The following is a 26500-nucleotide window of genomic DNA, read 5'->3' as shown; positions in this document are numbered from 1 at the left end:
AAAAAGTGTTTTACGTTAAGCAAATCTACATCAATTCAAGACGTATCATGTCAATTGGGGAATTCAAAGATATATATGGTAATTATAATGGAATAGATCTTGATTATAGTGTAGTCAAAAGCGCTTTATCACGCCTAAAAGTTTCGAAATCAGAAGATTTAATAAAATTTCAAAAAAAAGAATATTATTCAAAATCTGCCCAGAAAAGAGTTATACCAAAATGTTAGAGGAGAAGGATCAATAGAACATGTTAAGATCTTTTGGGGGGAAAAAGCGTAGAGTTACAAGTAAAACATTGGATTTTGCCTTATGTATGTACAAAAGAATCAAGATTAAGGATTTTACAATGGAAGATTATGCATAATATTTACCCTACCAATATATTGCCTCATAAAATGAAAGTTGCAAATTCAAATAAATGTCAATATTGTGGGGAAATAGACTACTCTGAGCATTTCTTTTTTTTAAATTGTAAATCAGTTAAATCTGTATGGCGGGAGATAGAAAGCATAATTAACAGTAAGATAGGGAAACAAATACATATAGATTTGCAAAAAGTAATGGTGGGATTGATTGATTATCCCGGAATCAATGAATCGTATCGTATGTGGATAAATCATTTGATTTTCGTTGGAAAAATGGTTATCTCTAAAATCAAACATGACCCAAAAAATATTCATTAGCGATATTAAGAACCGATATGAGGATCAGAAAATTGATATAAAATCAAATATTTTTATTGTTATTATTACTGTTTTTGTAGTTGTTATTATCGTTGTTGTAGTTATTGTGGTTGTTATTATTATTAGATATTATTGTTCCTGATTTTGCTAACGTGTCTGTTATAATACTTTTTAGTACTTTTATCACTAATTTTATATGCTCTATCATTATTATTTTTTCTATTGTTGTTGTTGTTATTATTATAATTGTTGTTGGTGTTTTTATTATTATTGCTATTGGTGTTGTTGTTATTAGTGTTATTATTGTTATTGTTGTTATTATTCTTATTATTATTACTATAATTAATTATAAATATATATAATTAATATTTTTAAAAAATTAAAAAAAAATAAAAAAAACCTGTGATGAACACGGAGACGTAATATATTACAATGTCGTTCAATTTGTTGGCATCCGCTTTTATAATAATAAAAAAAAAGAAAAAAAAAGTAAAGACATCACAAATATATGTGAATGCACAACTAGATACATTTATCTATATGCACAATCGACAGGCGGAATCGGATTCAACGACCTTTTTTTAAAAATTATTATTATTATTATTATTATTATTATTATTATTATTATTATTATTATTATTATTATTATTATTATTATTATTATTATTATTATTATTATTATTATTATTATTATTATTATTATTATTATTATTATTATTATTATTATTATTATTATTATTATTATTATTATTATTATTATTATTATTTATTATTATTATTATTATTATTATTATTATTATTATTATTATTATTATTATTATTATTATTATTATTATTATTATTATTATTATTATTATTATTATTATTATTATTATTATATATTATTATTATTATTATTATTATTATTATGCATTATAATATATATTCATTATTATTAATTCATAATAATGCCAATGAGATTATTATCAATGAGGAGTTTTATGACCCATGCGATGACCCGTAATCAGAGGCAGCGAATACGTAGATAGCAATGATTACTATCTATATTCCCCTTAGAGTGTACAGGGTTATTAAGTCATATAAAATCAAGTCATTTTCTGTTTCATTTTAAACATATGTTTATTTATTTATTTATCTATTTATGTACTGATTTATCTATATAATTCTTTTTTTAAAAATCTTTTTCTTATTTTGCTGTTATCATTTAATGGTTTATTATTTTTTTGTTTGTTTGTTTGTTTGTTTTTTTCCTTTTTAATTTACTTTTTTGTTTTTTTTTAAGGTCAATATACTTATACCTGTTTATTGTCGTATTTACAAGACGGAGATAAATCTAAATTGGCAAAGCAACGACAAACATAGGGTGTCTCCTATGTCTGAGGTTAAAAAAAGGTAAAAAAAAAAGAGAAAAAAAACCCCATTAAAATATAAATTCTACTTGGCCAATGAAATAAATCAAATATTTCATGTTGCAATGTATGTATCTATGTAGTTTCGAGATGATTAATACATTTATGTATCTTCTGCAATGATGTTACACGAAGAATTAATACCTTTAGTAAAGAAGAACGCACAAGAAGGGTCCAAAGACACGGCCTTGGGGAATCTTACTTAAAAAGTTTTAAATCCATAATCTTTGGAACACAATTCACAATGAGGATAACATTTTAAAGATATCAGTGAGTGTCCGAATATGGTAACGACGAGCAACGGCGAGTAGCGTGGTTCTAAACAAAGAAAATCGGTACTTTTTATTCTTCATGCTGGCAAGAACCTTTCATATGTCATGTGATCAGAATGTATAAAAGTCAAAACATGATCATATTTATAACGTTATCTCCTCTGGATACACTTTTATGCTCGTCGGAGAAATATTTCATAAGGGCGTCCGCCATTGTTCTGATAGTTTAGAGCCAGTGACTAAGTCACCATGCGTCATTACGAGGGAAGTGATATCATGACTGTTGAAGCATATTACCAACGATGGTAAAACAACTGGGTAGGAAGGGAAGTTACTCCCGACGATTAGCCACAAAACAAGCCGAGCTGCTCATTTCATTTAGAACAATAGATATTTCTAAAAGGTGCGCAATTGATTAATTGAACAGAGGGGAGGCGGAAAGGAACTGTGTAATGCAGTTTAGAAAGTGAAATATGATAATGTGTAGACTATTGTTGGAAAATAAATATAATAGAATTGGAAATAAATACAAAAAATAAATCATTAGTGGCAATAGCAGCAGAGGAAGCAACAGTAGTACTTTTAGTAGTAGTAGTAGTAGTAGTAGTAGTAGTAGTAGTAGTAGTTGTAGTAGTAGTAGTAGTAGCATAGTGATTTGTAATAAAAGGAAAAGACGATGGATGGCCGAGGGGAGTCGTGGGGCAAGAGACAAATGTAGTATGATATTTTAATGAGGTCCAGTCTTGAGTTCATGTCGTGAGGTGAAAGGGTGTTCAGTTTTAGTATCAGTCCGGACCCCCTGTATTTCCTATGTTGTTTAGTGTTGTGACAGAACTGAAGGACGGCAACTTGGATGTCGTGCAATCCTCGATGACTGGACCCATTGAAGTGGTGGGCGACAGGTTTGTCCTCGTCGTTTTCAATAGAGCGCAGATAACCTGTCGCTTTGACTCTTGCCAGTTTCTCCCACGTATGTCTTGTTGCAAGGTTTGCCGATTATAGCATAAATTAAGTTACGATCCATGGAGGTGAATGCCTGTCGGATGTACCACACTTTATCCGGGAATTTGATGGAATTTTTCATGAATAAGTGTGGGCATGTCCTGCATCTGCAACGTCCACAAGGCTACGTCTTACGTTGATTACCGGCCATATCCATCGTCAAGCGGCTCCTTTCTAGTATGTCCCTCAAATTACGGTCTCGTCTGTAGGCGATTAGAGGCGGTTTGTTGAATATATCCCTCGTTTCTACATGTTCCTGAAGAATCTGACGGTAGTTAGTTGGTTTTTAAATTTTTTTTGATGAATTCCTTGTTGTGTGGATGATTAGTGATGACAGTAGTGTTTCATTCATACGTTTTGTGGATAAAGGGGAAACCCGAAACGTCCATTCTGTCTGTTTTCGTAATTATGTTGAAGCTTACATTCAATTTCACATTGTTATTTATTTCTTCGAGCTTCGAGCAGCAACATTTACATCTTCCCTTCTTAAAGTTTTCGTCGAACACAGAGTAAGCGGTATAGTATACTATGACCAACAGTCATACAACAGATGATCGATTCTGAATCACTACAACTTTGGCATATTAGCTGAAAACAATCGTCCGCGGAGCCAGTAGACAATTGAACCAGCTATCAATAAATAGCACTATTTGCTGTGGGCCTCTTAGTAAATTTTGCTATTTATGTCAGTAGGGTAACTCCTGCGTCCCTAATTATAAAATTAAATGTTAGAAATCACGACTATGGCCGTAGAATATAGATAAAGCATGAAATTTAAGGATGCTATAGATAGTATTTTGATAAGATAATTTTATGCACTTTTGGACATCGCTCGTTACTTCTATGCAGCAGCTAAATGTGGGCTCTTGAAGTTTTAGATATTGAAAATTGAATTCCCTATCTTTTCAAACAGATTTACATTCTCAACTGAAATTTTTAGTCTATAACAAGAATGATAATATATTATTATTATTATTATTATTATTATTATTATTATTATTATTATTATTATTATTATTATTATTATTATTATTATTATTATTATTATTATTATTATTATTATTTATTATTATTATTATTATTATTATTATTATTATTATTATTATTATTATTATTGACTTTGAACCGTAGATATGTATATGTCTTGGTTTAATGAGTACTAAATAGTAACTTTCTTTGAATCAATGTTATTTATAAGAACAAATAGAAACTATGGCATATAAACACCTGTACTGTTGCTTTGGGTAACCATGCAATGGGAACAAATAGCCTCTCTTTCATATTGAGATTGGTTCTGAAGACAGCTAAAAATGCTACGGCCATACGGAAGGTCATTCCAATACACAAAACAGCAATTCCAAGTCCTGTGGGAATATATAAATATAAATAATCATAATTATACTTGAAATATATATATATATATATATATATATATATATATATATATATATATATATATATTGAATCGTGTTTGATACAAATATGGTACGAAAAGTGCTCGACATGTAGTAATGGAGCGAATTAATATAATGTTTGTTCAAACAACAACAGTCAACAAAACAACTCAGTCCTGACCTTGGCGAATTAAGCCTGAAACATTAATGTCGACTGTCTCAAACATTGTGGTAAATATTTTATTAAAAAATTTAAAAAAATATATATATGTATATATATATATATATATATATATATATATATATATATATATATATATATATTTCAAGTATAATTATGATTTATATATATATATATATATATATATAGGAGATATTGATGAGTTTTAATCCTATAGAGAGCTCGACAGTTTTTAGGAGTGCGGAACACAATACTGTTCTCACCTTATTATGCGTTTCCGACGACATTGCTGTTTCAGCGTGTGCTTCCTCAAGATGGAATGGAATGGCAAAAATGTTTCCTGCGAATCTTGAATACATTTTGTTGTGTTCCTAATGTTTACTTTGGTGAGCATGTGTGTGTATATGTGTGTGTGTGTGTCTGAGTCTGTGTGTGTGTGTGTGTGTGTGTGAATGTATATGTGTAATTTGTATTGGAGGGAGGGGGATTATAGATGTGTGGGATTATTGACGTGTTTTTCTGTTTCGTGTAGATTGCTTGGGTTTTTTTTTAATATGTAGATTTCTGTCTCCAGACATTGGTTACATTTGTTTGTTTTAACCGAGCAACTCTTTTGTTGTGAGACGATATCCGATTACACATGTCAATAACCACACAGAATTATAAGCTTCCCTAACCCCAATAAATACACGCACACACACACACGCACACATACACACTCATGCGCGCCAAAGTAAACATCCAAACACAACAAAAAGTATTCCAGATTCGCAGTCTTAGTCAAAGTAATGGGATACACCTCTGAGTTCATTTTTTTTTCATATGACGTCATATTTTGCTCAATTATACTGACTTGTTTAAATGAGAACTAAATAGTAACTTTCTTTGAATCAATTTTATTTATATGAACAAATAGAAACTATCGAAGATAAACACCTGTACTGTTGCTTTGGGTAACCATGCAATGGGAACAAAAAGCTTTTCATTCATATTGAGTTATTGGTTATGAAGACAGGGGGGAGACTACGTGGAGAAGTAGCATTCTACTCGGATAATGCTAAGCTTCAATTTGAGATATTATGATGCATGGTATTGATTCAAATTGTTTTAAAGTAATGAGCAGTCCCATTACTTTTTGACTCAGACCCGTATATGATCAATGTTCAACGGAAAAATAATATATGTAACATAGCAGTCCTTTGTTTGTTCTTTTGACGAAAAAAGTCACGTGATCCGCTCACGGAGACATCGACCACAGTCTTGTCGAAAAAAATTGCAATATCGCCTAACAGGGGTCATGTCTCGTCCTGCATGTTAAGAGTTGCTGTTGACCCCGGACATCTTGTAAAGTGCTTTGAGCAGAACGATGGATTTTATCTTATCGATATTAAGGCGGAATCCTCTGTATTATTTGACACGGGGCCATAATCATTTATCTTCATTCCAGATGTCTTCAAATAGTCAGTTGAATTGTTGTATTCAAATAATCCAACTATGATTCTGTCAAAATTGTACCATATAATCAGTTTGCTCTGCGTTTTAATACGATTGACAAGGTATGGTTAATAAATGAATAATGAAATAAAAATAGGTGGGTGGAATAGAATAATATAAAGGTTCTCTTGCGTTGTGGAGTACGATGCGCAGAGGTAGGGATTTCTAGAACGTAAAAATGCAAGAATGGAAGTCAGAATCTCATCGCCCTTCCTGTTACGGTGAAAACTTTAAGTTTAATATAAATGGATTAATTAGAATATGGGAATGATTGTCTTACCTATTGTATCTGGGCTCAATAAAGATATCTTTACTTCAGCTCCTATTAATCCAAACAACAAGGGTTGGAATATCATCCAGAGCACTCCTGCTACCTCAGCTATTGGATTCTATAGGGTAATAAAAATTCAACGTCATCATCATCATCACCCTCATCATCATCATCATCATCATCATCATCATCATCATCATCATCATCATCATCATCACCACCATCATCATCATCATCATCATCATCATCATTATCATCATCATAATCATAATCATCGCGTGTTTCCAAAGTTTTAAGAAATGGATGAATGAAAACAGACTCAAACTCAATGATAATAAGACGGAGGTGCCGTATGTGGGGAACAGGAAGTGGAAAAATGAATCATATTTGGAGCTGGGTGGCGATTCCATTGAAATTGTTACTAAAATGAAAACTTCGGCACATTCTTAGACTCTGGACTATTGATGGAGCATCAGGTTAATCATTTGGTTAGATCTCTCCCCAATTCCAACTGAAAAAATTGCGTCCAGTAGGCGGTTCATATATGACCAAACATCTGGTTATGTCCTTCGTGTTATCGAAATTTGATTATTGTAATGCTCTGTTGTTTGGCGTTTCGCAACATAATCTGATACGTCTTCAGATTGTCCTGAACAGCGCTGCCAGACTAGTATTTTTGAAGCGTATGTGTGATTCTGCTAGACCTCTGCTTCATGACCTGTATTGGCTGCCTGTTGAGAAAAGGAATAAATTCAAAGTTTGCGTTTTCATGTATCGTTGTCTTGAAACGCCCATCCTACCTTTCGAAACTAATTGAAAGATATTCAAAACCCCACTCCTTAAGTTCCACCAACCTAATTGCCCCCCGTATACTTAAAAAAGCTGGAATGAGATCCTTTTTTATTAGGGGCCCTCTGTTTGGAACGCCTTACCACAGAGCAGTTGTAAAAAAGAATCTTTGACTATTTTCAAACGTTTGCTTAAAACCTATCTTTTTCGATTGTAGTAGGTGGATTGAAGCAAGATTACCGTCTGGTTGTGTTATGTTTATCAGTGTATGAGTGAGTGAGTATGGTTCAGACAAAGTAATTTGTATTTTAAGCGCTTAGAGACTGATGTCTCTGAGATATAGCGCGATATCAATTTTCAGCACCATTATTATTATTATTTTTATTATGATTATCATCATCATCATCATCATCATCATCATCATCATCATCATCATCATCATCATCATCATCATCATCATCATCATCATCAGCATCATCATCATCATCATCATCATTATCATTAATATCATTATCATCATCATCATCATCATCATCATCATCATCATTATCATCATCATCATCATAGCTAACAGGAAACTAAACATCTCCTGGCTTGGAATTAAACATAATATTGGAGAACAACACATTTCTCGTGTACCTCGGTTTCACATTAGACCGCACACTGTTCTTTTTACAGCACACACACACACACAAATACAAAAGCAAAGGTGGCCACAAAAAACAACCTCCTAAGAAAACACTACATGGGGAGCAGATCCAAAAACATTCAGGACGAACGAACTAGACCTCTGCTGTTCATCAGCCGAATACGCCTCACCAGTCTGGGCAAAATCCTGCCATGTCAAAAAGATTGACCCTGAGCTACAAAACACCTGCTGGATCATTCCTGGTAACTTGAAACCGACTGCACTTCCAGTCCTCCATCGCCTGGCTGGCATTGTACCTCCCCACATTCGATAAGTCACTGCTTCCAAAGCCCAGAAATGTAAACAGGAAATGCGCCCAAGGCACCCCCTCCATGACCAAAACCCAACGACAAGTAGACTGGAGTCGAGAAAGAGCTTCATGACCTAAGAAAGGATCAACCCTGACCATGCAGCTGTATACAGACTTTCCACATGGAGAGCAAATGAAGCCGTTGAAGATCCGAGAGAAGAACTGCCCTACGGAACTGGGTAACACTGAACAGATAACGAGCAATACTTGGGAGAACAGCTGAAAGCATGAAAAAGTGGGGGCTTTTTGAGACTACCTCGTATACATGTGGATGCCCAGAGCAGACGATGGAACACATTCTTAGAGAATGCCAGGATGGGTCCAACTGCACTGACCATGACCCAAGAGTCTGCTCCCCAGATGCTGTGAAATGGGTTCGGTGTTCTCGCTGTATTCTAGCACTCTCTCTCTCTCTCTCTCTCTCTCTCTCTCTCTCTCTCTCTCTCTCTCTCTCTTCTTATATATATATATATATATATATATATATATATAGAAGTCAAATGCTAGAATATGACAATGCTCATGGGAGTTAAACAAGTTCCGATCATTGAACAAGGAGGTCGAGGTGTTTTAAAGCTCGTGATTCTTTTTTTTTGTTTTGTTTAATTTTTTAAAAAGTAAATTTCTGAGCCAATATGCCAGCTTGTGGATTCCCATCTCTACTGAAAATTCACACAAATGAAAAAGAATGGCTTACAATAGATATCTAAAAGAGAAAAGTAAGATCAGTTGGGGAAAACTTTTAAAAGATCAGAAATATGGTGGCAATACTAAAACAAGAAATTAATACTTAAATATTTTCTTGATAGATATGTTGGAGGGCAAAAACAATCTCTGGTCAAGATGACAAAAAAGCACGAGGGTGAAAGTAAAATTGTAGTAACACTTCTAAAAGGCAGTTTACCCGTAATTATTATATATTTATGTACAAATGTTTTCCTGGACAAGTTTAAATTAGCATACGTTACTCCTCGACGTAAAAGTCACTTTGAAGAAGTTTCAAAGAGCGTGCAATAGGGATCAATTATAAGTTCATTGCTTTATGTCAAATTAAAAAATGATATACTTTTTTGTAAAAGGTTCAGCGCTATATAATTATGCCGACGACAATGCACCATCTTACGGTCATACGGTGTTACTGAGAGTGATCTGGATCCCAACAAACTGGTTCCTTATAAATTGCATAAAGGTTAATCCAGACAAGTTCCAGGCTCTAAATGTAGACAAAAGAATGCAGAATAAGTGCCGGGTATTTAATATTGATTCAATAATAATACAACTTAAAGGACACGTTAGGTTACTTGGAATTGATATTGACTTCCAACTGAAATTTGACTTTCACCTCAAGGAATCATGCAGGAAGGCTCTCAACAATTAAACGTGTTACAGGAATAGGAAGACAACTCTCCAAACTAAATAAAGTAACAATTTCCCACACGTTTTTTAAATCAAATTTTAAATTTTGTCCACTTACGTGGCATTTCGGCCCAAGTGCAAAAACTAAAACAATAGGAAAAAGATACAAGAACGTGTTATCAAATGTATCTGCAATGACTATACCGCACCTACAAAGAGTTATTAGCAAAGGCTAAATTTATCCCCCTTTAAACCAAGCGAATGCAAATTATGGCAAGGGCAAAATTCTTCATAAATTATCCTCAAAGTGTCTCGAAAATTTAGTAACTTTAAAGAGGGAAAATATGATTTTAGACACACCAATACTGTTATTTTCGACAAATATCAAAACAGTCCTTTTGTAATGTCTTTTTAATTAGTGACAGTTTAAATCAAACCAAAATAGGTTTATACACATTTTTGATCACCAGTAAATATAGGGCTGCGCAAGATGAGAACATGGCGATTCTTCGTCAGAATACCAACCGTGAGACGATACGATATGTGACTCTGCCAGAATGGAATAGCGGCATTATAAAAGTGAATTGAATGTAACGTTATTTTGCTGAAAATGAAGATTTAATTGTCATATTCCATTCTTTCAAAAATTGAATTATTTATTAATCCACGTACGATCTGCAATAAAGCGAGTTCGCCAGAAATAAACCCCCTCGTGGATCGTCTACCTTGTCGCAGGTGAGGGGACTTGAGGCATAAGGAGGGCAAAGGTGTCATCCCGGTTGACCGTCACAAGACCATCCCGGGTATCGAGCCAACGAGCCACATGAGCTGCTCGCCCGGTATGTGACTAATGAGGATCCAACCCAGTGCCCGAATCCACTGCCATCCCGGGAGCCACACTACTATGTTCATGATGAGTCTTACAAAACAGGAATTTCAATGGCTAAGCGGTCGGCCGCCTAGCCAAATACTACCGCGTTCGTGTCGCCAGAGTGCAATGGACCGCAAAGGAGTGAATCGAATTTCCCTGGAAGTAAGTGGACTGTGTTTGCATGATATCTACAAACCACCTAGAGCGACTTGGACTACACCACCGGTACCGGTGGTTAGCCATCCTTCCATCTGTCTGGGAGACTTTAATAGCCACCATCACGAATGGGGCTACCGAGACTGCAACGAGGCAGGAGGACAACTCCGCTCATTGATGGACTGTAACGATCTACATCTAATGTACGATCCTACAGCCAAGGGAACCTTCAGGGGTACCCGCCATAAGAAGACGTATACTCACCCTCGTTATGAAAGGCGCGAACGGTGAACCGCTGCAGGTGAAGCGAGCAGTCCTCGGGGACTTTCCGCACAGCCAACACAGGCCGGTTCTTGTCACAGCAGGGGTGACAATACCGAGGTGCAGATGGAACTTCAGGAAGGCTAACTGGGAGGAATTCAGTTCCTATATCGAGCAGGTGTGCCCTGCCATTCCTCCCAAGGCCGAGAATATAACCAGATTAAACAGGCTACTGATTAAGACAGCTCGACGCTCTATTCCACGGGGCAAACGGAAATTCTACACCCCTTGCTGGACGGAAGAGTCGGAAAAGCTGTACAAAGAGTACCAGCAGATCCATTCCCAGGACGTAGCCGGTAGACTACTTCAGTCTCTGGCAGAAAGAAGGAAGCAACGGTGGCAGAAGACTGTGGAAAGTCTCGACTTTACACACTCTAGCCGCCACGCTTGGCGTTTGATAAAGAAATTGGATCCGGACCGGAATTACGCGAAGGTTGCACCGGAATGTGAAGCAGACACAATTGCCAAGAATATAAAGAACCGTAGCAAACGGGTCCCTAATCATGCTGTTGAGCGAGGTGTCCGCAAGGCGTACCGTACGATTTTGGACTCGCTACCTGCGGAGGAGTCGGACTGGACGTCCCCGTTCAGTCCCCGAGAAGTGAGTGCAGCCACTAGCGATGTAAAGAACGACAAAGCAGCAGGGATAGACGGCGTATATCCCGATATCTGGGCCCCAGGGAACGGGCCTGGCTGGCAGAGGCAATGTCTGACGTCCTTGCAAAAGGAAAGCTCCCATAAGTGTGGAAGCACGCAAAGATAGTTGCCATCCTGAAGCCCGGGAAACCGGCGAAGGAGGCCGACAGTTACAGACCCATATATCTACTGCGCTGTCTTTACACATTTTTGGAGCGAGTTCTATTAAACCGATGGGGGCCGGTCCTAGACGCTGCCCGAGCAGGCGGGCTTCAGGGAAGGAAGGTGCACCACGGAACAGGTCATTGCCCTTACAGAGCATATTGAGCAAGGATACGAGAAGAAACAGCAAACAGGTGCTGTATTTATAGACCTATCAGCGGAGTACGATACGGTCTGGTGCGAAGATATAATGCTCAAACTTGCAAATATCATAAGGTGCAAAAAGACCTTGAAGTTATTCTCTTCGATCTTAAGGGAAAGACAAGTCCACGTCGCGCTGGGAGACGCTACGAGTAAAGTAAGGAAATTGAAGAATGGGTTCCCTCAGGGTTCGGTACTTGCGCCAATGTTGTTCAACGTTTACATTAGCGATATGCCGAACACCTCCTTCCTGAGGCTGGGATACGCGGACGACTGGGCATTCCTTACTCAGAGTAAAGTGTGGACCAGTCTCGAGAGCGTCACCAGACTCAAATCCTAATTCGACAATTGGTACCCGAAGATGAACACTTAAAAAACCGTGGCCACTGCATCCTGCCTATGCAGTGCATCGCACACCCGTAAACTGAACGTCCTCTTCGGGGACCAGCCACTCCCATATGAGCCAAATTCCAAAATATTTAGGGGTGACGCTGGACAGCAGCCTTACCTATCGGGTGCATCTCGAAGGAGTTGCCCGGAGGATAGAGAAATGCAACCGTCTTTTGAGGAAGCTGGCGGGATCGACTTGGGGTGCTAACCAAACACCCTGAGAACGTCCGCCCTGGCACTATGCTATTCCACCGCGGAGTATTGCGTTCCTGCGTGGAGTAGAAGCAGAAACGTTGAGAAGGTAGATGTAAAACTTCGCAAGTCAATGCACATAGTGTCAGGAACGCTGACAACAACTCCCTGAAAATGGGGCCCGATAATGGCAGCAATCCATACCCCCGATGTCCGAAGGGAGACGATTACGGTAAACTGGCTAAATAAGATCCGAGAGAGAGAGAGAGAGAGAGAGAGAGAGAGAGAGAGAGAGAGAGAGGGAATGGGGATAATAATAATAATAATAATAATAATAATAATAATAATAATAATAATAATAATAATAATAATAATAATAATAATAATAATAATAATGATAATGACAATAATAGTAATACTGTATTTCATCCCAAAATGGAATTTGTTTTGTACAAAAGTATTATAAATTACACAGTAAGATAAAAAAGATAATGGAAATATGATGTATCTTTATATAAATAATGAGCGGTTTCACAGCCAGAGCCGCGTTTTATATATGAACAATTTCAACACTGTAAAATAGTTAAAATTGTCACTATAAATTGAAAATTGAAAATATTGCATAACAAATAAACTACTAAATGAATATTTACATTATTTGGAAGTAAAAAAGCGAAATTAATTATATAAAATTATTATTGCTTGTTGTTATAAAGCCTAATACTGGACGGCAGAAAAGATTTTCGGTGTCTCTCTGATTTTGTTGAAATGGAGAAAGGGCGACCACTCCTTCCTGACATAAAAACTGACGGTCTTAGTGAGTGGATGATGCTGGCCATTTAATATTTTAGTTATTTTACTAATACAAAATTTCTCATGTAAAGGATCTATATTGTCAACATCATTTATATAGCATTTAATGGATTTTTAAATATTTGAATTTATTTTGTTCCTTTCCACTGCTAAGCTGTTTAACAAAATGACAAGATACTTTCGATTACTGCTTCATAAAACTACTACTTATTATAATTAGAATAGTAAAGAGGTACCTTTTTACCATCGGGCACCTCTAACCTCCATCTCAGGGCTGCCACAAATGGCAGGGTCAGAGCACCAAGAGGACCAACCCCTGACCACTCTAATTTCCGGCTTCCAAATATAGCAATAAGTCCAAATGCCATTAATAGAATGGATCGGAACAACACGAGATGCTTCTGTTGAAACGGGAAGGGTAATTTTATTAGCATTAATATGTATCAAGGCATAACAATAATAATATGGAATTCTAAAACAAGTGATCAAATATACATATATGAAAACTAAATGAATAAGAATGATAAACAAGTAATTAAATAAATAAATATCCCTTTTTTAAGCATTCAATTATGTCTCTTGTTAATCTTATACGCCCAATTGTGTTTATTGTACATAATGGTTATTAATAATAATGATAATATTAAAAGAATCCGATTCCTGAGAAGTGAAACCTGGATAACAACCAAAATAATTTGTGCATCATAAGATAAATCATTCATTGGCAACATCGGTTCATCACAAGTTTGAAGTTTATTTATCATTCACCTAGAAAATTCATGCAAAGGTGTACGGATCTCCCATGGAAATTGCATATGCTGACGATATTGACTTTATTGACCTCAAACAAGTCAATGTAAAAGACATCCAAGAAACTTTACAAAAACACTAACTGTTCGTTAATACTGATAAAACAGATGTAATATTGCTATCAAGGAAGGGAGATAGATGGGGAACCACGAAAAAAAGTAGGATCGCTAATTAGAGATAAGGAAGACGTAGAAAGATGAAAAAGAAATAAAAATAAACAATAAAATAAAGTTATACACGACCCTAGTAAAAATCGGTGCTCATGTATAACTGCGGAACATGGGTACCTGGTGGAACCGAAGAGCAAAGATTAGGCATATTCCACGGAAAACAACTTAAAAGATACTCCGCAAAAATAAGCAACAAATCATCGTTTGAAAAGTGCAATGAAAGGCCATCTATTTAAACCCAGCTGTTTGTTCGAATTTAGCCAGTCATTTTTATAAGTAGTTCTCACTAAATTGATTAATCAGACTATAAACATTGAAGGCTATACATAGTTTGTGTGTAGAACGTTTTATCCGGCTGGCGGATGTTACGAGATTTTTTAACTGAGTGCATAGCATCAATACCAGATAGTAAGTCCATGAATACTTTTTTCATCCCATCTGGACACAAGAAAATAAAGGCATACCCATGTCAATTCACAATGTCCTAAATAGGGACCTAAAACGCTTCCAAAATAACGAAGAATTAAAATCAAATGGAGACCGAATGACATTAGCATCCACAGAAAAGACCGTGAACTGTGGAAAGAATTGACACAGAGAGGCAGGAGAGGCGTCCCTATCAGATGAATAGGAAGCGAAATGTCTGATCAGTAATTCAGTCGATGATTATCACAAAGTTAACTATTCACAATAAGGGAATTTCAATGGTTTACAATGCTCGAACCAAAACAATAAGCCTATAAATGTGTAACTACTATAGTAGTAGAGACCCCGATACCATTGTTTTTTTTTCGGACAGGTGGAAAAGTAAACTTTCTTTACTTTCTTTATAAGCCATATAAGCAGAAAAAATAACATTTTTTCCGATTGGAACTTGGATCTGACATTTTGAGGGGTCACATAGAGGTTAAACAGGGTGAAATTATGGTTAAATTCAAAACTCCCGTAATATCAAGAATTTGATAGCTTGCAAACAACCGAAAAACTTTAATAGGATCTAAATATATCGCGCAAGAAAAAAAAATCATACATCATTTCATGGAGTTATTGCCCTTTATTTACGTTGTACTTTCTAAAACGAGCACGATTTTCCGGAATATCACTTACACTGTTAAGAAAATTATAACTTGCAAAGAGAACAAATGACTTTTACACGAATCATGTGAAATAACTTGGCGGTGACTCTACTACTAGGCCTGCTCGAAAAGTCTTGATGCCCATTGAAAATCTCCGATAGGATTGAACGCACCAGTATAAACTATGAATCAAAATGTGCGTAATTCATTCTTCTACTATAATCATCAAATTTGTTAAGCTGCTATTACTTGATTTCAATTTATCTTATTTGAAAAAAACCACTACTCCAACAAGGCGGTCGAAAAAATCACACACAAAATTGATGCAATAAACAGCGTGCTGTGACTGAGTACTTTACTGCAATGTTTTCAGTTCCTTTGACGTATCTAATATCCGTTGTAATTCGGCAATGTACGAGAGTTGACGTTCTTGTCGTGGAGATCTGCCTGAAAGGCTATTTAGTTCACAAGTCAGGGGTTTGTGATCGGTTACGACAAAGAATGATCTTCCTTCTACGAAGTATTGGACATGCTTTATTGCACTGTGGATAGCAAGTAATTCACGATCGAAAGTTGAATGGCGCCGTTGTGTGGTGTCAGCTTCCTCGAATAAAATGCGATGAGGTTCCAAATGCCCTGGAAGAATTGGGCAAGCTCGGCACCTATTGTCGAACCAGATGCATCTACGGAAAGTCGAGTAGGTACATCAGTGATGATGTTGGTGAAGCATCTCCGCAGAGGCAAGTAAGCGTTTTGCGTTTTGAAAGGCAGTCTGATGCTCGTCTGTCCAAATCACCTTTTTAGATTTTCCTTTTAAAAATTATGTCAGTGTGATAAGATGACTGGCAACATTAGGTAAGAAACGGTGATAAAAGTTCATCATCCAAAGGAAACGTTCAAGCTCTTTTTTACTTGTGCGCGTAGGGAAGTTTTTTTCCTCTAATGGCTTGATGCCAGCAGGTGAAACGGGTTGTCATAGAAACTGGATAGACGATTGTCCAAAAAACGCATTATTTGACGTTAACCACTAGATCGTTTTCCACCAGCAGGTTGAAAACCATATATATGTCGCTTTCATGTGCTTGAAACTAGTATGTCGTGAAGATATACAAAACAACAATCCACATCATGCAGAATACCATCCATCAGCCTTTGAAATTCTTGGGCTGCGTTCTTTAAATTGAATGGCATTTTTAGAAATTCATAGAGTCCGAACGGGGTTATGACTGCAGTTTTTGGTATATCTTCCTCTGCAGTCGGTATATGGTTGTAACCGCGTATGAGGTCAATTATTGAAAATATTGTTTTCCCTTTAAGATTGGTGTTCAAATCTTGGATATTCGGGAGGGGATATAGGTCATATTGTGTAAAACTGTTTAGTCTGCGATAGTCTCCGCATGGCCTCCAGCCGTCGTTTTGTTTTTTATCCATGTGCAATGGAGATGACCTGGGAGATGAGGAGCGTTTTCTTGATCCAGTCGACGCACACGTAAATGCACAGGTAGGCCAGTGGTCGGGATGTGATGATTTACACCTTGTTTGTTTTCTCGGGACGCTGACACCAAAAGAGTAGGAAATTTTTATAAAATGGCCTCGTATCCGGAATGTATTTTGTGAATTTCAATATTCCGATGGCGTGTGCGTGTACGACTCTATCTCCGTCGAGAGAAACCAATTTTTGGTTTGACAAATCTTTGGCCAAACGATGATGTGAGAAAAAATCTGCTCCGAGAATCAGTTTTGTGACATCAGCAATCCAAAATTGCTCTGTGAAGCTTTTCTGTTTGTCCAATCTGAGAACAATATTTCATTTTCCGTGGGTCTTGATGATCGATTCATTTGCAGCAACAAGATTAGGTCTTCTTGCCTGTCTACGGTCATGCGAGTTGACAGATTCTTCAGCACCGGCATCGACAAGAAGAGATTTTCCGGAAAGTAAATCATTCACTGAAATTGTGCCTGCATTGATTGAATTTATGGTCGGGACTTCGTTCAGGCCAGTTAGGCCCCTAGTTAATAGCTGGCCATGTTGTTTCCCTGAGTGGTTGATGGTGCCATCGCGCAGGACTGGCCGTTGACTGATCTCTCACAACGTCGAGCTTGATTGTCGAATTTTGAGTGATAACAACACAGGATGAAACTGGACTTTGAGGGTTGCTGTATACTCTTGCGCATGCGATGTTGTGGTGTTTATGTTTTTTAACTGCATTCACTCCTGTCTTTGTGACTTCTGTAGACCATTCTGTACTGTCATCTGTGTCCTGGCCTTGTGTGGAAGAAATAGAACCGGAGTTTATTATGTCTACTTCAAGTATGTGGTCGGCTGTTTTGGCTATTACATCAAGATTGGCGTCGTTCATTTGTGCCAATAAACGCCTCAGTTCTGGAGGTAGTTGACTGATGAAAAGGGCGAGGAATAAGGTGTTGGGGTCTGAATTCATCGAATGCATGTGCTGTAGGAGTTCTGTTGGCCTGCGGTCACCCAACCCATTCATTTGAAGCAAGGAAAAATCAATTTGCAGTTGTGTCTCTTCATACGCGTCCAAAAGGGCTCTTTTTAAGGTTTCATAACTGTTACTCGTCGAGGGAGGGGGGTGCTCTATAACTGCCTGAACTCTTCGTGAGGAGGTCGAATCAAGCAGTGGTACCACATAAAAAATTTGGTCTTGTCGTTGGTAATGGGAGGACAGTGTGTGGCGAATGTAGGCTCCAGCCGAAGGAACCAGGCTGTCGCGTTTGTCGTCCAGAAAGGAATAGACTTGAACGACACTGAGCGGGGAAACTGTGGTTTTGATAGCCTCTGCCAAGTCTAGCAAAATTTGCCTGTCCATCACGTCGGGGTCACCAATGTAAGATGTGAGAATGTTACGATCTTACTTTGTTAAAAGAAAGGAGGAATGCTGACAAGTGAAATATAAGATTAGAAGTTTAATCAAAGACAAAGTGACTGTTACTCCAATCGGAAGCAGGAAACAGGAAAGTAAACACTATAAGAAGTGGCCAGATAATTTAGGGAGAAATCAACTATTGGACGCCACAATGGAATATAAATAGCATTAAAGGCTACGTAGCCAAACAGCGTTATGTTTTGCTTCAAAAACACCTTTTCAGAGCTTCAAAATACAAACATGAGAACACTTTTGAATATTATGTAGATCTATATATTTTTTCTGACCGCAAGTTTATACGATCTATTTCGAAGGTCACAGGAAACCTCCAAAAATTAAAGACCCGTTTAACTATGAATAATTTTAGGTGGTTATAAAAGATTAATTATCCTTACTATCACAAAATGATTTTGGAAGTGGCAATGTTGAGAGTTGAATATTTCCAATGACTTACACTAGACTTTTGTGGTACATACCACAGAATAACACCAGTGACAATTCCATACAAGACACCAATGATTGCTTCAATAGGTCCCTTGAACAGGGTCCATATTATGTTGCCTGTCAATAAGAAAAAAAACACGAATACATATAGTTAGGACACGGTTCTCTTAGAGTGCTCAGCTATTTGAGCTGGGCATAAGTAAAATCTTATGTTTCTCACCTAATTTATTCTTTGGTCGTCACAAATAGATGCTTATAAATGAAATATAGCATATTGACAGTTTGGAATTGTTGTAATCGAATACGGTGTGACAAGTTTTACACACCTGTCGAAATTATATAGGGCAATTTCGTTGATTTGTATAGCAACCGCGTGGATGGGAAAGATATTCAATCTCTCTACAATTCAGGAAATGTGGAAGTTAATACAATTCTCAAAATTCCAAAATTCTTCTTTTGAATACATAGTGGGTTATTAAAAGTATTTTTGCGGGGATGGGACACAGTAAAGCAAGGGTAGTGGTGTGTGAAAAATTTGGACACTGAAGAATGCCACATGCTCAAAATGTTTTATGTTGAAATTATCAAAATTAGAATGTTGAAAACTTTTGAATTTAAAGAAACAAATCGCACTCCAATAAAGGAGGGATCTTATTTCAACTCAGATTTCATAAGCCGAGGTAAAAATTAAGTTTTGAGTATCAAGTTCATCACGACATAATATCTTTTTACGGCGACTGGTAACTATTATCATCTCACTTATCACTATTTAAACTCCTATCAAAGCATTTTTAGGTTGTATATAATTAATTGAATGGATTCAAATCCTCGAGACAAAATTGCGGCTCTTTTGGCATATACTCAGAAGACATGAAAATAAACCAACTAATAAAGCCATGAATACTTTTTTCAGCCCATCTGACTGTACACAAGAAATATCAAGGTAGAACACCCACGTCAATACACACTGTCCTGACTCGATACCTAAAACGCCTTCAAAATAACAAAGAATTAAAATCAAAGGAAAACCTTATGGAATTGGCATCCACAGCAGGAGATATTGAAATGTGGAAGGAAATAACACAGACGACTCGAGAGGCAGCCGAGGCGTCCTGATATGATGATTAGGAAGCGAAAGGCCTTAAGTCAGTAAGTCATATAACCAATTGCCTTGTGTAAGAAATATCATATAGATTTGGGGTTGGTTGGGGGGGGGGGGGAAGGGGGTATGAAGGAGGCTCAGATGTCCGTAGCAGGCATCATAACAAGGCGAAGTGAAGTCGAATAAAACGATTGTCATATTAAGCGAATGCCGAGAAAATCTGTTCAAAATATAATATACCTTTTGAGAAAGATATCCCAAGTAACACTCCAAATCCAGTGATAGACAGGACATCGTCGATGCTCGCTGCGGCAATAATCAAAGTGGGAATTCCTTTGTCCAAGCCATATCCACGATCTGAGAGGCCAAGCAAAGACGGCACCACAACAGCAGGAGAGACAGCAGCTATCACAAATCTATTAGTATCAGAAAATGACTTGTTAAACTTTTTAATTTAATTCCTTTTTAACTATAATTTCTCCAATTGACTAAATGGTTATGACATAAGACCAAGACGTTTTTACCAATGAAAATGTAAAAGACGGTGTGATCCAAAGTGCAAGTCCCATACCGTAACTGATCTTTTGACAAATAGGTAGCCTCCTATTATGCCAGGGCCTAGCAATGCCGAACTAAGCAGGTAAAAGAGCTATTCTGGTGCGACTATGTGACGCATTTCCCTTATATACTATATATAAACAATGCGCATATATGGATGCATGGATAAATTCATTTATAATGACGTGTAAGATAATATATAATATCTTTATAGCATATTCACTATGCTCAGTTCACGTTATTATAAATGTTTATCCCCTTAACATGACATTTTAACCCTCTCCTTACCAACTATAGGAAAATCGTCACATTCGTTACGATACAGCCAACATTTTTCTTATTCAAATTTAACTTGCCCATCATCAAATTTAAAGAAAATGAACAGTGTATTGTAGAGCATATTTTGCTAAAGAAATTATGTATCGCAAGAACTTACTGCCATTGTGTTTAAGTGATAAAAATTCTATTTTTGTGTTAGTTGGGTGTGAAGTTTTGAGGAATATCCTGAAAATGGCTGGTAAAGAGAGGGTTAATCCAACATTTCATTCGATCCAGAAAAACCACTCTTGCAAAATTTCCCACAACGCCTCTCCCATTTATACTTCAGTTGAGCAAAATGATTAAATATAGTGCCTTGCTTAAAAACCCAAAGCGGAACCAGTTTTTGCTATTGCTGAAACTCATCTGGAAACAACATAATAAAACATTGCCCGACTTTGTTAAAAGATGAGAAACCTTACGCACTACTGTAATCAAAAACCTTCCGTACTAATGTAATCAAAACCAATGGCACCGTATTCAGCTTGCTTTATATCCGTATGTCCCGTATACCATAATCAAAGATAATTATTTAAGCAAACGCCAGACATGAAATACCTCTCTCTCTCTCTCTCTCTCTCTCTCTCTCTCTCTCTCTCTCTCTCTCTCTCTCTCTCTCTTTGTATATATATATATATATATATATATATATATGTATAATATATATATATATATTTTATATATTATATATATATATTGTAGTGTGTTGTGTGTGTGTGTGTGTGTATCCTATCTCCTCCAGAGGCTCATGTTGTACTAATTGTGTTCTAAGTCTGCTCTTCTAATTATTTCGTAAATATTTGTTGACTTTTCTCGGGCCTACAAACTTGTAATATTTCCCGAATAAGATCACTCTCTAAATATCAGAAATATTATAGTTTCCTATTTTGCTTCCCTGTGTTCGATCATTTGGAGAAAAATGGCATTCACTTATAAAATATATATATATATATATATATATATATATATATATATATATATATTATATATATCATCATCTAGTCAGCTGATCCTGCGTAGGACGTTGCTTCCCGAACTTTCTTCCGAAACAGATTACGGTTTTCCGCCAGTCTACTTGCTTGAGTTGCTGTCATTCCCAGCCATTCACATATATCTTGTTCCCAGCTTCTTGTTGGTCTACCTCTTCCTCTCTTGCCGTCTACCCTTGTCTGCAGAATGTGCTTTTCTAATGATTCGTGGCGAGTCGTGTGGCCAAAATAGTTTAGTTTCAATTTCTTTACAGTTTGAAGAAGAATTGGTGATTTTATTCCGATCCTTCTCAGGACTTCTTTGTTTGTTTGTTTTTCAGTCCATGATATTCTGAGTATTTTTCTGTAGCATGCCATTTCAAAAGCTGTGATCTTTGTGCTCTCTGCTTTGCTGATAGTCCATGCTTCGCATCCATATGTTGCAGTTGGGAAAACAACACTTTTGAGGATTTTGATTTTTGTTTGAATGCACTGCCCTTTCCAGATATTATTCATCTTTTCTAGCTTTGATCTTGCCATTGCTAGTCTCCTCCTGATCTCTGGGGCCGATTTCCCGTTGTACTCAATCCTGGCTCCAAGATATTCAAAATTCTTTACTCTTTCTATTTCTTCTCCATTGATTTTTATGATGGCATCTGTTTTGCATTTGTCAGTATTCATGATTTTGGTAATATTTATATATATATATTACAATAGATCATTTCACGAATTGAAGGACCTTACCCTAGCATGAACGCCCAGCTCCACGGAAAGCCAAGAATAATATGTGCAGCAATTCCATCCACTATGGCTTCTATCAAGCATGGACAACAGGCCAATCGGGCAACTACGAATGAAAGTCGTTTTAGAGCCTTGGTGTCTAGACCTAAACCGGCACGAATTAAAATCACACACAATGATATCATCCTGAAAGAAAAAGAAAATGATAATAGTTTTTTTTAAAAGTACCAGTAAGGCTTGATAAATGACATGGTCTGTGTGTATTTTGCCGTAGATAAATAGCTGGCAATCAATGAAATTACTGTTATTATTTTATGAGTTATATTAAAACATATGTAGATAGACCTTGACAGGGAGAGAGAAAGCGAGAAACGAAAAACTATTTTTAAAGGTGATTGCTTCAAAAACTTTGTTTGCAGCTTTCAATAATCTTTAGTAAATGTCGGACAGAGGAAAAGGTACCAAATTATTGGAAAATGGCTAATATAACTGCAATTCATATTTTAAAAACCGATGGTGATACGATGCTAGTAACTACCGGTTGATCTGTTTTACTTGTACTCCTTCTTCTTCTAGGTTCCATGCCTGGTCCAGGCTTCGGATACTGCATGAATTATCTCTCTCCATTCCTCCCTGTCTCTTGCTTTTTCAAACAGCTCTTGGATTGTTAGGTTGGTGAAGCCCTTCAGTTGGTCTATGAGTGTTTTTCTTTGTCTCCCCCGGGCGCGTTTACCAGGTATTTTTCCACAACTTGCCAGGTATTCATTCTTATCTTTCCTTACTATGTGTCCGAAAAAGGATAGTTGTCGATCCACTATTAAGGGCATTAGTTTCCTTTGTTGGTATGTTTGTTTTAGCACTTCTTCGTTCGTTTTGTGTGCAGTATACGATATTCTCTGCATCCTTCTCAAGCACCACATTTCAAAAGCTTCAATGTTCTTTTGTGTTTCTGCATTTGTAGTCCAGCTTTCGCATCCGTATAACAAGATTGGCCACACGTAGCACTTCAAGACTCGGAATCTAATCCCGAACGACATCTGTTTGTTTTTCAAAATGTTTCCCAGGTCCATGAAGGCCTGTTTGGCTTGAGTTATTCTTGCTCGTATGTCTCGGTTACATCTTCCATCTGTTGTCACTATTGAACCTAGGTATTTAAAACTTTCTACGTTGGTAAGTTGCTCGCCGTGAATCGTTATATTGCAGGTGTTGTTGTTTTCGGGGTTTTTCTGTATTACCATGCATTCCGTTTTGGTGATATTCACTTCCATTCCCTTGGCTTCACTATCTACTACCACTTTGTCAACAATCTTTTGAAGTTGGGTTTCTGATGTTGCAATGAGTACCGTATCGTCTGCGTATCTTATATTATTTATGTTGTGACCTCCTACTTTTATTCCCTCCATATTATTTATGCCCCTCAAGATTGTTTCTTGGTATAGATTAAACAGATCTGGTGAGGCAACACACCCTTGACGGACTCCTTTCTTAATAGGAATGGAATTTCCTGTAGAGTTTCCGATTTTGATAGATGCCTGCTGGGTGTAGTATAATGTTTGCATGAGTCTGAGGTCTTTCTCATCAGCGCCAATGGAGTGCAGTTGTTTTAGTATTTCTTCGTGGCGTACTCTATCAAAAGCTTTTTTGTAGTCGACAAAACAGAGGTATAGTGGGGTCTGAACCTGTATAGCTCTTTCACTTAAAACACGGAGGAGGTATATTGCGTTCCTTGTCCCTCTGTCAGGTTGGAATCCATATTGTTCTTCTGCGATTTCGGGGTTAATCTTATTCCTTAGCCTGTTGATAATTATACGCAACAGTATTTTGTTGATGTGGCTTATTAAACTTATAGTTCTAAAATTTTCGCATCTGACTGCACCTGCTTTCTTTGGTATTGCTATGAAAATAGAGTTACAGAGATCTTCTGGAATTTTCCCAGTATTGTATATATTGTTGAATAATATGTGAAGTTCATCAATTGCTCGATCTCCAAGGCTTTTTAATACCTCTACAGATATTTCATCAGGGCCTGTTGCTTTACCATCCCTCATTCGTTTCATGGCATGTTCAATTTCACTTTTGGTGATGTTTGGTCCGCTTAATGGTTCTTTGAATTTCAGTGGTGGTTCATTTCTATTTGGATCATTGTACAGTTCGCCTATGTATTCTACCCATCGGCTTTCTATATGTTGTTCTTCAAATAGCAGTTCCCCTTGTTTGTTTTGGATACAACTTCCTGCTGCTTTGCTTTTCCTTTTCCCTGATAGTTCTTTTATTCTTTGGTGAGCTTGTTGAGGGTTGGGTTTGTATTCTCTTTCGATTTCACAGCATTTCCAGTCTAGATAGTTCTCGTGTGCCTCGATGCATTTGGATTTAATGTGGTTGTTCAATGTTTGGTATTCTGAAGACCCTCTGTTGCATTTTCGTCTTTCTTCAAATAGGTTTAGAATTTCATTTGTCATCCATTCCTTTTTGCTGTTTATTTGAGCTATTGGTAAATGCTTTTCTGCAGTTGCTTTGACACACTTTTGGAATATATCAAATTGTTTTTCACATTTTTCGTTATCAGGTTCACTTTGGCTTTGTATCATGAGTGCATTTTCAAATTCTTCTCTCATTTTTGTTTGTATGCCATTGTCTTTGCATAACCTGTAATCCCTCTTTATTCTACCAGCTGTTCTCTGAATAGCTTTAAACTTTATCCTTACTGTACAAACAACTGGGACATGGTCACTGTCTACATCGGCGCCTGGATAGGTTTTGCAATTTAATATGCCATTTCTGAATCTTGATGATACTGCTATAAAGTCTATCTGGTTCCTTGCTCTGTCCCCTGGTGATTGCCATGTCCAGGTTCTTCTTGGGTGTTGTTGAAACCAGGTGTTTGAAATCATTAATTTATTTGTTCTACACCAATCTGCCCAGATGTTTCCTCGTTCATTTCTGTCTCCGAGTCCATGTGGTCCGATTATGTCACCATCTCTGCCTCTGCCAATCTTAGCATTTACGTCCCCCATTACCATAAGGACTTCTTGTGATTTACACATTCGTTTTGCTTTGTCTAGTGAATGGTAAAACTCTGTCATATCTGCATCTGTCGCCTCTTCTGTTGGTGCATAAACTTGAATAATATTGGTGTCAACTACTGGTCCTCTTAGCTTAACCAGCAAAACTCTGTCTGAGATTGCTACGTGTCCTTTGTAAAATTTGGTTGATTTTTTGTCTAAGATCATCCCTACTCCTTTTTGGAAAGAGGTTCCACCACTCCATATGATCTTATATGTCGTGTTGTTTTCTTGTTTTGACATGGTTCCCTGCTCTTTCCATCTCATCTCTTTACTTGTACATTATGTCAATAATTCTTATTATTCTTTTCGCGTGGGCGCGTGGGAAAGGTGTGGATGGCTATAAATGTGTATTGCATCATGAGTTCTGTGCACTGACTTGTTGCAGCAGTGTCTGTTGGATGAACGATGTAACATGTCATGAATGGCTGTAGCCTGTCTATCACACATTAATTTATTCATAATTGCAACACCAACCACTCATCTCACATTCGTCCAAAGTGTTGTATGTCTTCCTCATTGTCTTTTTGTTTACAATCAACATCTTTAATCTTATTACCTTTTTGAGTTTAAAGCTGCACTTGCATTGGTAAAGAACGCTAAAATCGGACAATAAAATAGTCTGAATTATTAGCCTTGATGTTGCATTTTGCAAACAGGAGGAAGTCATTTTCTGATTTTAGGATAAAAATGATATGAAAAAGCAACAATGAAAGAAAAAGGACCCGAAAAGCATCAAAGCTCACCAATAAACTGTCATTTGTCAGTCAGA

General features: G+C 36.8%; 1 protein-coding gene across 1 annotated transcript in view; it reads right to left on the bottom strand.

Annotated features, from left to right (window-relative positions):
- LOC144972614 (sodium/hydrogen exchanger 9B2-like) overlaps positions 1-26500 on the bottom strand; it is a 55302-nt gene that overhangs the window by 11101 nt on the left and 17701 nt on the right. The window contains exons 5-10 of the mRNA XM_078914049.1: positions 22670-22852; positions 20322-20497; positions 18990-19096; positions 13828-13992; positions 6716-6824; positions 4594-4730 (exon numbers count right to left, since the gene is read on the bottom strand). Of these exons, the coding sequence (XP_078770175.1) occupies positions 4594-4730; positions 6716-6824; positions 13828-13992; positions 18990-19096; positions 20322-20497; positions 22670-22852 (877 nt within the window). The remainder of the gene's footprint in view (positions 1-4593; positions 4731-6715; positions 6825-13827; positions 13993-18989; positions 19097-20321; positions 20498-22669; positions 22853-26500) is intronic.

Source organism: Berghia stephanieae, chromosome 5, assembly GCF_034508935.2.
Source record: "Berghia stephanieae isolate SIO BIC M18660-M18661 chromosome 5, UCSD_Bste_1.3, whole genome shotgun sequence".
NCBI lineage: Eukaryota > Metazoa > Mollusca > Gastropoda > Nudibranchia > Aeolidiidae > Berghia > Berghia stephanieae.
This window is presented reverse-complemented; position numbering and strand designations above follow the sequence as displayed.